Source organism: Rhododendron vialii, chromosome 5a, assembly GCF_030253575.1.
Source record: "Rhododendron vialii isolate Sample 1 chromosome 5a, ASM3025357v1".
In the NCBI taxonomy this organism is placed as follows: domain Eukaryota; kingdom Viridiplantae; phylum Streptophyta; class Magnoliopsida; order Ericales; family Ericaceae; genus Rhododendron; species Rhododendron vialii.
This window is the reverse complement of record NC_080561.1, coordinates 24,614,831-24,625,377: the sequence shown is the minus strand read 5'-3', so window position 1 is coordinate 24,625,377 and position 10,547 is coordinate 24,614,831. Positions and strand designations below refer to the sequence as shown.

The following is a 10,547-nucleotide window of genomic DNA, read 5'->3' as shown; positions in this document are numbered from 1 at the left end:
CAAATTTAAAATTAGGGCATAAATCAAAAATTAGGGACAATGTAAAATTAGGGCACAAATATGAAATTAGGAAAAATATGAAATTAGGGCAGAAATATGACGTTAGGGCAAACCAAATCACGATTTAGGGCATAAAACTGAAACCAGGGCACAAATCTAAAACCAAATCGCAAAACCATAACCACTTTAAATCACAATTTGGGGCTAACTCAGATCGCAAACCGTACAACGATGGTACCATACTACAATGGAGCTTAAAAATTACCTGACCAAAATGGAGGAAGACGAGGTAGAGAGCTTATCACCGTTGGTGTACCGTGTATGGCGGTGGAGTCGCCAGAATTTGAATCGGTGATCTCCTCCTCTCTTTTTTCTGTTCTCTCTCTTTTTTTCGGTCTCATTTGTGGGGTGACAGAAATGGACCAAAAAACGTGAGTAAAGGGAATAGCAGGGGCAACCAAGTAATTCATGAACCCCAAAGTTCAAAGTCCCCAAATCCGGGTGCAAATCAAGGAAGGTTTTTTCACTTCCAAAGACCAGAGGAGAGGAATTGAAAACCTGAATTTCTTCCTGGCCGAATCGCATATCATGGCACACATCAGGCATCCAAACAGGCCATCATGTCATAGAGGCAATGGAGCTAGTTAAAAAAAAAAAAAAAACAACAATCATTCTACTTTCACACTCATTTACATACCTCAACTCATAATAGGTGTGAAGCCTTCACACACTACACACCTAATGTATTTGGAACTCACTCCTATTGTGAGTGGGAGTGTGTAAGTGGATATGATAGAATTTTCGAAAAAACGAAGGCGTCGGAACAGGTTACTAGTGGCTGATTTTAGTGTACGGTGAGTCCTCAACCAGAGAATCGCAGCCCCTACACTGCTACATACAGTCACGCAGTACATCGTACGAGGCGGGAAACTGGGAACCCTACCTGCCGAGAAACTTTCCCTCCCATCTTCTTCTGCTTCTTCTTCTCTCTCTCTCTCTCTCTCTCTCTGTTCCCATGGGTATCAAGGTATTCATCGCAATTTTTCGAGTTATGCATATTTTGTATTTGCAATAATGTCAAACCCTGACATCGTCTGTTCTTCCTCCCTTTGGCTAGGGTTTAACGAAGCTTCTTGCCGACAGCGCTCCCAAGTCCATGAAAGAGCAGAAATTCGAGAGCTATTTTGGCCGCAAAATCGCCATTGATGCCAGCATGAGCATCTACCAGTTCCTAGTCTGTACTCTCTCCCTCTCTCTTGCCCGCGCAATTTTTTTCCATTTCAGTTGTAGTACTGTATATTCGTTGAATTTAATTCAATTTGGGTTTTGCTCTGTGTTGTAGATTGTTGTGGGTCGAACGGGCACTGAAATGCTTACCAATGAAGCTGGTGAAGTCACTAGGTAAACTTTAACGAGGAAATTTTTTGAGCAGATCAGATTTGGAAACTAGTGGACTGCAAACGCCTATGTGATGTTTGTGAGAATTCTAGAATTGCGGTGGGGCATGTTTTCATTGGATTGGACTACATATCCTGTATCCAAGCGATCACACGATCACACATCCAATGTTTGGTTAAACATTTTGCGGTGCGGATTTAATATGCATTGGCTTCATATCCCACAATATAGTGGGATATACCACACCATGGGAGTGTGTAACCCTCCACACTATTGTTAAAATGACAATAGTCTACCCCCATTAAGGTTGGACTAGTAATGAGTGAATATGTTATCCCAACGGATTGATTGTGAGCGGAGAAGGAGTAATACATCCCCAAGGTGTTCAATATTCCCAAGAAATGTGGTCCCTACTCTAATTTGTTGGATTTGAATGCTGGAAATGTGGTTTCCAAGGATTTGTAGTCAAAGCTCGTGTTTAATCCAGCCAATCAAACAAGCCCAAAAAGTTAAATTCCTTCAGATAACTGAGGTTTTCGTATATGATTGACCCTATTATTGTTGTTTTATTAATCTGAGTTTGTGTTATTGTCTCGTTCAAGTCATTTGCAAGGGATGTTTACTCGGACAATTAGGCTGCTTGAAGCTGGATTGAAGCCAATGTAATTTGTTTCATTACCTCTCTTTGCTTTAGTTTATTTTATCTGCGCACAAGTCTCCTGCACTCTTTTGTGAACTTCTAAATCATCTTGTCCTTTCAATAGATATGTTTTCGATGGAAAGCCTCCAGATTTGAAAAAACAAGAGCTTGCAAAACGGTATTTAGTGTCTTCTGTTTTAGATTTTTTATTTATTTCTCCTTTCAAACAGAGAAAAACTGTAGAAGGCCATAGATATCTCCTTACTATGATTATCACATGGAACTTTTTTATGCAGTTACTCAAAAAGAGCAGATGCTACCGAGGACTTGAACCAGGCATTAGAGGTAAAATTGATAGTCCTTGTAAGATTACTTGTTGGCTCTTGTTTGAATCGTACCATGAGATCTTTTGTCCAATGGTGTGTTCCTTGTCATTGTAGACGGGCAACAAGGAAGACATTGAGAAATTCAGTAAACGAACAGTGAAGGTGGGTTCTTGCACATTCCCCTCTCCTCCAATTTGTTACTATAATTATTAAGGACCAATGACATTTGGTGAGCTGTCGTTATTTTCAAAATGATGTTAATGAGCTCGGGGGCTTGCAAGGTGTAGCATCTGGCTCTTTTTTCCTAAGCAAGTTATAAAATTTAACCAATGAAAACCTTGAAGTTAATGAGCCAGTTGATTCATCCTTTCTGAATCTAATCACGGTCATATATAGCCTGCCCTTCCCTAATGTGGAAACCTTAGACCATGGTGCTGTGTGGCCCTCTTGTTACACCGAATATGACCATTCTCTCAGTATTTTTTTGTTTTAATTCTTTAGGTTTGTGGATGAATTTATATATGTCAAAATTCAAGAACAGAAGATAACTATTTAAATGCAGTCCTTGTATAGGAAATTTTGTTGCACTTTCCTGTGAATAACTGCTCTGAGGAGGATTTTTCTTCTTAACCTATGCAACGGCTTAACCTCTATCCACTCCACATTTGTCAACATCCTTGATTCCTGTTCGCATGGAAGAGTTTTCGCCAGGGTAAGGAAAATGTGTTAATGTTTGAATGCTGCTGAGGCTCCGTCCTCCCTGGTTTTGCAGGTGACAAAGCAGCATAATGAAGACTGTCAAAAACTTTTAAGACTCATGGGAGTGCCTATAATTGAGGTGATAACAAATATCTATTTTTGGCGACATGTGTTGGATATAGTTTTTGCAGAGCGAAGGGTTTGATTCTTTTGCTGTTCTGGTTTTTCCTTTTTTTTGGGTCAGCTGTACTGGTGTTTTCATTTTTAATTGTGTTGGTTCGGTACTTATCCTTTACTTGACAGACAAACGTTGAACCAAAACTTCTTACAATTTTTTTGGTTGTATGGTTTCTTAGGCTCCTTCAGAAGCTGAGGCACAGTGTGCTGCGCTGTGCAAATCTGGAAAGGCAAGGATCTTAACTTTCACGATAAATTGTTTCATTTGGGTGTCTTTATATGTCCTGTAAAATTGTTATCTTGTACAAAGATGTTATCATTGCAATTTTGTTGTCATCATCACAAGGAATTCATTCCAGGAGAAGGCTTTGTGATTTCAAAATTTTTACCCACAGTGTTTGTCTATTAGGTTTATGCGGTCGCATCTGAAGACATGGATTCTTTAACTTTTGGAGCCCCTAGATTTTTACGCCATTTAATGGACCCAAGCTCAAAGAAAGTCCCTGTCATGGAATTTGAAGTTTCAAAGGTGCGTAAGAACATTGAACACCTAGGAAGCATGGTTACTTCCAATAGGTTGAGTATCTGTTTCCATATCTGTAGCCAATACGTAGTAGATGCCAATACGCATTGGATATGTATGTAGGTGTCCCATACACATCCTCAACAGTATGTATAGAACAAGCTTGTATACTTTTGGATATGCATCCTCGGTAATGTTTTCCAACGGCAGTAAGATTGGTAGAATTACTTGATGTTACATGTAGGAAGGACCCAGTCCATGTTCTGTAGAAGAATGCATGTTGTATGAGTGCAGCATTTTATGTGGCCATGTGATTCATGTTGTCTTTTGAAATTTAGTGAATCTTTTCAGCAAGATTTTGTATAACTAAATGAGTATAATATAATTTTAAGTCATTGTACTATAAAAAGGCAAACCTGTATTTCTGTATTAATGTATCACCCCGTGGTCATATCCTAGTTTTTTAGACTCTGGTGTATTGCCTTATGTACCCTGTCCCGTATCCATGCAGTGTAGTTGATCACAAATGTAGAAGCTTAACGATGATAAATTCTTTTCCTCTGCGGGTTTTCAGGTTTTGGAGGAGCTGAATCTGAGCATGGATCAATTTATTGACTTGTGCATTCTTTGTGGGTGTGATTATTGTGATAGCATTCGGGGTAATACAATTTTACCATTATCGTTATCATGAAAGATCTGTGACGCTTCTGTCTACATATTGATATTGGTAGAAACATAACGATGCATGCTTCATTTAGTTGTTTTGTTGGAGGAAATTACCGTGAGAGAATAGTAACTATTGTTAGTTTTCGTTTGGACAAATCTCTTTCAATGGATCCTTTGATTTTGGGCTACTAATGATTCAGTTCAGTAACTTGGAAAGCATGAAATAGTCCAAATATCGTAGAATAGCCAAGATATTGACATGCCACAACCACAAGACAAGACATAACCATGTTTGATTGGGAGACTTATTAGGTGATGGATACTATCTCTTGGGATTACTGGTCATGGGAGTAGAGATGGATAGAAAGGGCTATGGTGGACTGTATGCAAAATAGTCCAATCCCCCGTGGTGCAAGGATAGACCTCTATATGGGTGATTGAGGGGCGTCAAGTTAGTTGCATGTAATACAATCCCACTATAAGGGTTGCATGTCAAACATGGGACTACATGGTGTTACTGTGAAAAGACGTATCCCATGGATTAAATCTGCAATCAGGCATAGAAGCAAGAATACTGACGAGGTTAATACTAATATCAATTTTCTTGTGTGCTATAGTCATTGTAGGAGGTATCTATGACCTTGATACATTTCCTAAATCCCTATATTGTGGTAGGACTGAAAAGGTAAAATGTATTACTCTTGACAAATGTCAGAAGAAATTTAAAACTTACTTTATTTTTTCTTTCTCTTTTTCTATGGGAAAGAAAAGGTAGGACCCTTCAACTTGTGTACACTATTCTCCAAGAGTGCTCCTACTACCACTATGCATAACAATGTTGTAATTTGGTGAATTTATGATAAATTTGTAAATTGTTGACATGTCCAAGATGTATTGGACATTGTCTGTGAACGTCCATCTGATGTGGACTGGAACACATCCTTTGTAGTAGAGTTTGTGCTTAATTTTATATAGGGCTTCTATGTACTAATACACATGACTTTGTGAGTTGACCAATTCCCTCATTTTACAGGGATTATTTATTTGTGCAGTTGATAATCCTCCGTTTTAACTTTTTTCATTCCTTGTTGGCTGAATGTTGTATGGTAACTGTTTTTTTCTTGTTTAGTTTACTTTTGATTTGTGCAATTGATAATCCTCTATTTTTACTTATTCATTCCTTGTTGGCTGGATACTGTGTTTTTTACTGTTTAGTCTCTCGTCAGTGATGAGAAGCAGAGGAAAATGCTAAACTGTCTGTTGGTAACAGCTACTGTTGTATGATTCGTCATAGAATATCTCTGATTTCCTCCTTTTTATGGGTGTCTATCGGTTTGCCTTGCTTCTTTATCACGATTCTTCCGAACATCCCGCACAAAAGCTTTAGAAGCTAATTGATGCCCAACTGTGTATTGGTATCAAAGTTCGCCACGAATTTTCTTCAAATGTCCCAAGGAATTTTCGGTCCGATGAAATATCTGATAGAAAAAAACTTCTAACTAGGAAGTGGCCCAAAATTGCATATCATTTCCAGAAAAAGCCACCACAACAATGGTAAAGCAAGGAAAAGTATCAATTTGCCATGCAGTCAATTGGGGTTTGGTCCCTATGGGGGCTTAGTTTGTCCTCAACTTGCTTTTCCTCGAGCGGCCATAACCATGTGTGCCATGCCTTACTCAAATTCACCACCTGTGTTTGCTTTATGATTTAATTCTGATTACCTTCATTGGTTTTTAGTAGGATTATTTTTGTTTGCAATTGTAGTTTGTCCAAGCTTTTGATGTTCTTTGCTTTTCATTTGGCAGAGGAATGGTGGTTATGTTAGCTCACGGTTGTCCCAAAAGCTAAACTGTTATATTATTATATAAGCGGTCCACACCCTTGCACACTGCGACCTGTGCTGTAGGTGGAGTTGCAATATCCATACATCTACAGAAGCAGAATGCAAATAGGGACGGAGACAAATATTTGAACCCAAGACCTATTACGAACTGAAAGTCTAATACCACATTCGATTCACTCATAGTTTGAAAATCACCAATTTTCCCAAAATCTTGGGATGTTAGGAATTGTGCCAACAATACTCTCCCCAGAGCCAAGTCTGGCTGGAGGCTTGTGCGTTGGATCACCCTTTTTTGTTGCCCTAAACATCATCTAAACCAGGAGATTTAATCATTTTTATGCTGTTTATAAAAATAGTTTGTTTGGTTCTTTTCTTAAACTCTAATCTGCTTTCCAGGTATTGGGGGCCAGACTGCATTAAAGCTGATCCGGCAACATGGCTCAATAGAGAATATACTGGAGAATATAAACAAAGAGAGGTGCTTGTTTTATTGCTGGATATCTGTTCAATTTGTTTTGAAAAATCAGAAACATACTGGAAATGCTCTGAAGATATTTAGTGTGATTTTCTGAGTCCAATATTCTGCAAGACTGGAATTGAGTTTCCGGAGTGAATATTAAGGCATATAATAATTGCTAGAAACTTCTCCTTGAGCTTAGCTGTCGGATGATGCTCTGAGTTATAATACAAGGAAAAACAAAGAAGCAATTTTTCAGTTGGTATACACTGAAAATGACATTGTTGTCTTCCCGAACTTGCATAGTTAGTGTACTCCAATACTTCCTTTTCTCCTTTTGTTTGTTTGAATAACCTAGTTATGCATAACGTGTGGCAGTAATCAGTGAGGGTTTTTCTAAGTTGGTGCTGATTTTGTTAACTGGACTGGAATTAGAAAAAGTATGAAGAGGGAGAGAGAGTGCGAGAGAGAGAGAGAGAGGGAGAGAGGGCGAGGGGTGGGTGGGTGGGGGGGGTGGAGACTGTTCTTCTCAATAATGGTTTTATGGTCGTCTCTGTTCCATATTTTTGTTGATGTTGAGTTACATAATCTTCATTTCGTGATCCATGAGGCGTAGTGATAAAAATTTCAATTTTCTGTACATTTGTCACGTGTTTTAATTGGGGGGGCCCAAACTACAAATTTTATCTGGGATGACGACATGATGAACGGGGATGGATGATTTCAAAGGCAGTACCTATTACACAAGGCTCCTATATATAGCTTGTGCCAGGGTCTGAGTGGTGGTAGGAAGGCTAATTACAATGACTCCAAGCCATGCTGTAGGCCCATAGTATTGGCGCATTTAAAACTTGCCATCCTCCAGTGATGACCCTGACAATTGCGTAAATCTTGGTCTTTTTAATTCGTTAATTAAGTGTACTTCATTGACCGCGTTGCAATAACAAGTTAATCATTCAAAAGCATTTGCTAAATTTCTTGATGTAAGTATTCAGTTTAATAAGTACTATCATGGCCAAATCTGCCTCCAACGAATTTTGATTTCTTATGAGGGATTATTTCTTACTTTCGTGGCAGTCTATTTGTTACTTAACATCATTTTGCACGCATATGCCATTTTCTCATTTAGTGTTGTTTATATCCAGGTACCAAATACCTGATGACTGGCCGTATCAAGAAGCTCGAATCCTATTTAAAGAACCAGCAGTATTTTCTGATGAAGAGCATCCTGAGATTAAATGGAGTGCTCCAGATGAAGAAGTAATCACTGTTATATACTTATATTCAATAGTTTTATTTCTTTTTCTTTTTTTCTTCCCTTTTGGCATGTTAACAGTGCTTTCCATTGTTTACTCTCAGGGGCTGATAACTTTTCTTGTCACTGAAAATGGGTTCAACAGTGACAGAATTACAAAGGTATTGTTGCAAATTGTTATCCTAATCTCTTAAGTATACTGGACATGTTCGATTCATTGGTTAGCCATGATGTGTATACTGATTACTGAATATGTATTTGATTCTCCTAGGCGATAGAAAAAATCAAAGCAGCCAAGAACAAGTCAAGTCAGGGCCGGTATGAAATGCTTAAAAGGAGAAAATGAGTTGTAAATTTGTTTATTTTTTGATATTTTTATCTCAGTTAATTTGTCTTTTTTTTCTCCCAAAACAGATTAGAATCCTTCTTTAAACCAGCTGCTAGCATGTCTGCACCCATTAAAAGAAAGGTATGTTTCTCTTTGGCAATTAAAGCATAGTTATCTATGGTTCTAAAAATACAAGATGATGCATTCAAAGTTTTTATTTGGCCAGACTGACAAAAATATAAATGTGGAGTGTAAATAAACGCTTGGAAAAATCTTGTAAAAAATAACAGGTCTACAGGATCAGCACTCCTCAATTTTTAGATATTGCATACCAACCTTTGTTGGCTCCTTATTTGTTCTCACTGTTTGGAAACTGCCACCTGGTGTTTCTAGTTGAATCCCCTCTGTTGAACCCTTGGAAAAAAAAAAATAGAACCATCATTATGTGCTGTAAATTCTTACGAATGGTTTCCTTCAGATCTTTTTTTATTGGGTGTTAGACTGTTAGCAGCTTCACAATTGGCTGGATTGTATGCGCAGCTTTTAGTACCTGTCCATGTCCTATTTCTTCATGCCAATATTTCAATGGCTTCCTTTGCTCCCGGAACTTTATGCGGCAACAAGTGTGTAGAGATCTTAACAACTTTCCAGAAGTTCTGCACTGCTGCCTATTTATTTTTAACCCTTTCTTCATTTCTACAGCATACTGTTTCTCCTATTATTAATCTTTTAGAAACAAAAAGATATATCAAACCTAGAGAAGAAACCTTGTAAGATGCTTATGCCAATTTGCTGGCTACCATAATTTTCGATGCACTGACTGACAGGAAACTAAATGCATGCTTGGATCTCCAAAATCAATAATCAAGCCTAAGAGGTTCTCTCTGCAAGCATGTGTGCCCTCCAGGCCCAACATGATTGGCAACCTGAGCCTGCCAACTCTAGCTTTGGGTCCCACATGCTCTACACCATTACCCAGAGGTGTCTGCTTCAGCATACGAGGCTGAAAATCCTGGTGAACCTTCCAAGTGGATTGGTTTTATTGTGTTGTATCATGTCATAACACCAGATTTTGTGACAGAAATTGAATATTCCAATGAAATGGGAGAATGAGAACATAATGGTTATCACGTGCAACTAATCATGTTAATTGTCTCGTTTAATGACATCAGTAACTTCATGTAATCAAGACTGAAGCTTGTTAAGGGAGAAACGTAAACAGAGAGAAGACGTGCAACTAGCAGTGCTTTAGATTCTTGCAAGTCCTGCAACTAGTTCGTGCTTTTAGTTGCAGCATTATGTCTCATTGACGATGCCAACCTTTTTTGCTTTCCCAAATGACAGGAGACAACAGAGAAGAAGGACAAGGAAACTAGTAACAAAAAGTCTAAAGCTGGTGGTGGTAGGAAGAAGAAATAGTTGAGTTAGCATTGAAGCCTTGAATACACTGATGGATCTAATTGCACCCTTACCAGGTAAATGTCATAATTGATGCATCTTTTTGTGTATTTATGGGGTATGCTGCAGGCTGCGGCATAGTTACCCAAAATTCCAGATTGGTGTCATATCTCTACAATTACATTATACTGAAATTAGTGAATCTTCAATTTTGTTATCAGTGGATTGTCAATTAGTATACCAACTTTGTCTGGTGTGCGATTTTAGGTATGCATAAAACCTACTTTGGATGGGTTCAATGAAACCGATTTTAGGTATGCATAAAACCGATTTTAGAATATCATAGCATTTTACAAGGTTAAGTGTTCTTTGTTTTAAATGTGAATTCCCCTGCAGGATAACTTCATGCTTCATATGTCATGTAGGGTTAATGTTGTAGTTTGACCTAGTTTGTAGTGATGCTTGAGTTAGTTTGGGCGGTTCGGACCTGATCTTGATCTTCGGTTCTTCAATCAGATTGAAATTTTCTTGAAAGGATATGGTTATATCTACGATTGGATGAGTTGCTGTGATTGATTTATCGATTGAACTGCCACTGTTTTTTTCTCAGGTTGGCGAGTCCCAGATTCACAATTTTGCCTGCCTTGTCTTACGTGTGGAAGTTTTCGAGTTCCATGGATTTGGATAAACCCATTTGTTTAATGTCTGTTTTATGTGATCTCCTAGCTTTTGTTTCTTCGTTTTACTTGGGCTTGTTATGAACCGAATGGTATGTAAAATAACCATAAATCTTGATCTTTAACCTTCAACCAACAAAACGAAACACTTCTCTGTTTA

General features: G+C 38.2%; 1 protein-coding gene across 3 annotated transcripts; it reads left to right on the top strand.

Moving 5' to 3' along the window:
* The first annotated feature begins 822 nt into the window (after nt 1-822).
* LOC131326555 (flap endonuclease 1) lies at nt 823-10,547 on the top strand. 3 transcript variants are annotated; one of them, XM_058359374.1, is made up of 19 exons: nt 823-1,027; nt 1,118-1,234; nt 1,343-1,401; nt 2,001-2,060; nt 2,163-2,216; nt 2,335-2,383; nt 2,479-2,526; nt 3,137-3,202; nt 3,420-3,470; nt 3,650-3,769; nt 4,338-4,422; nt 6,669-6,750; nt 7,875-7,989; nt 8,089-8,145; nt 8,256-8,302; nt 8,399-8,453; nt 9,140-9,327; nt 9,657-10,024; nt 10,321-10,547. In XM_058359374.1, exons 1-17 carry the CDS (start codon nt 1,016-1,018, stop codon nt 9,317-9,319), a joined length of 1,257 nt encoding a protein of 418 aa, XP_058215357.1. In that variant the 5' UTR covers nt 823-1,015; the 3' UTR covers nt 9,320-9,327; nt 9,657-10,024; nt 10,321-10,547. The 3 variants fall into 3 exon arrangements, with proteins under 3 accessions (XP_058215357.1, XP_058215358.1, XP_058215359.1); XM_058359375.1 differs by lacking the exon at nt 9,140-9,327 and having other exon boundaries at nt 9,657-9,787; XM_058359376.1 differs by lacking the exon at nt 9,140-9,327.

Excerpts from the sequence above, each read along its gene's own strand:
- LOC131326555 (XM_058359374.1), top strand. Across the intron at positions 3,471-3,649 it reads CGCTGTGCAAATCTGGAAAG|GTTTATGCGGTCGCATCTGA; the intron begins GCAAGGATCTTA and ends TTTGTCTATTAG. Across the intron at positions 8,454-9,139 it reads CTGCACCCATTAAAAGAAAG|GAAACTAAATGCATGCTTGG; the intron begins GTATGTTTCTCT and ends ACTGACTGACAG.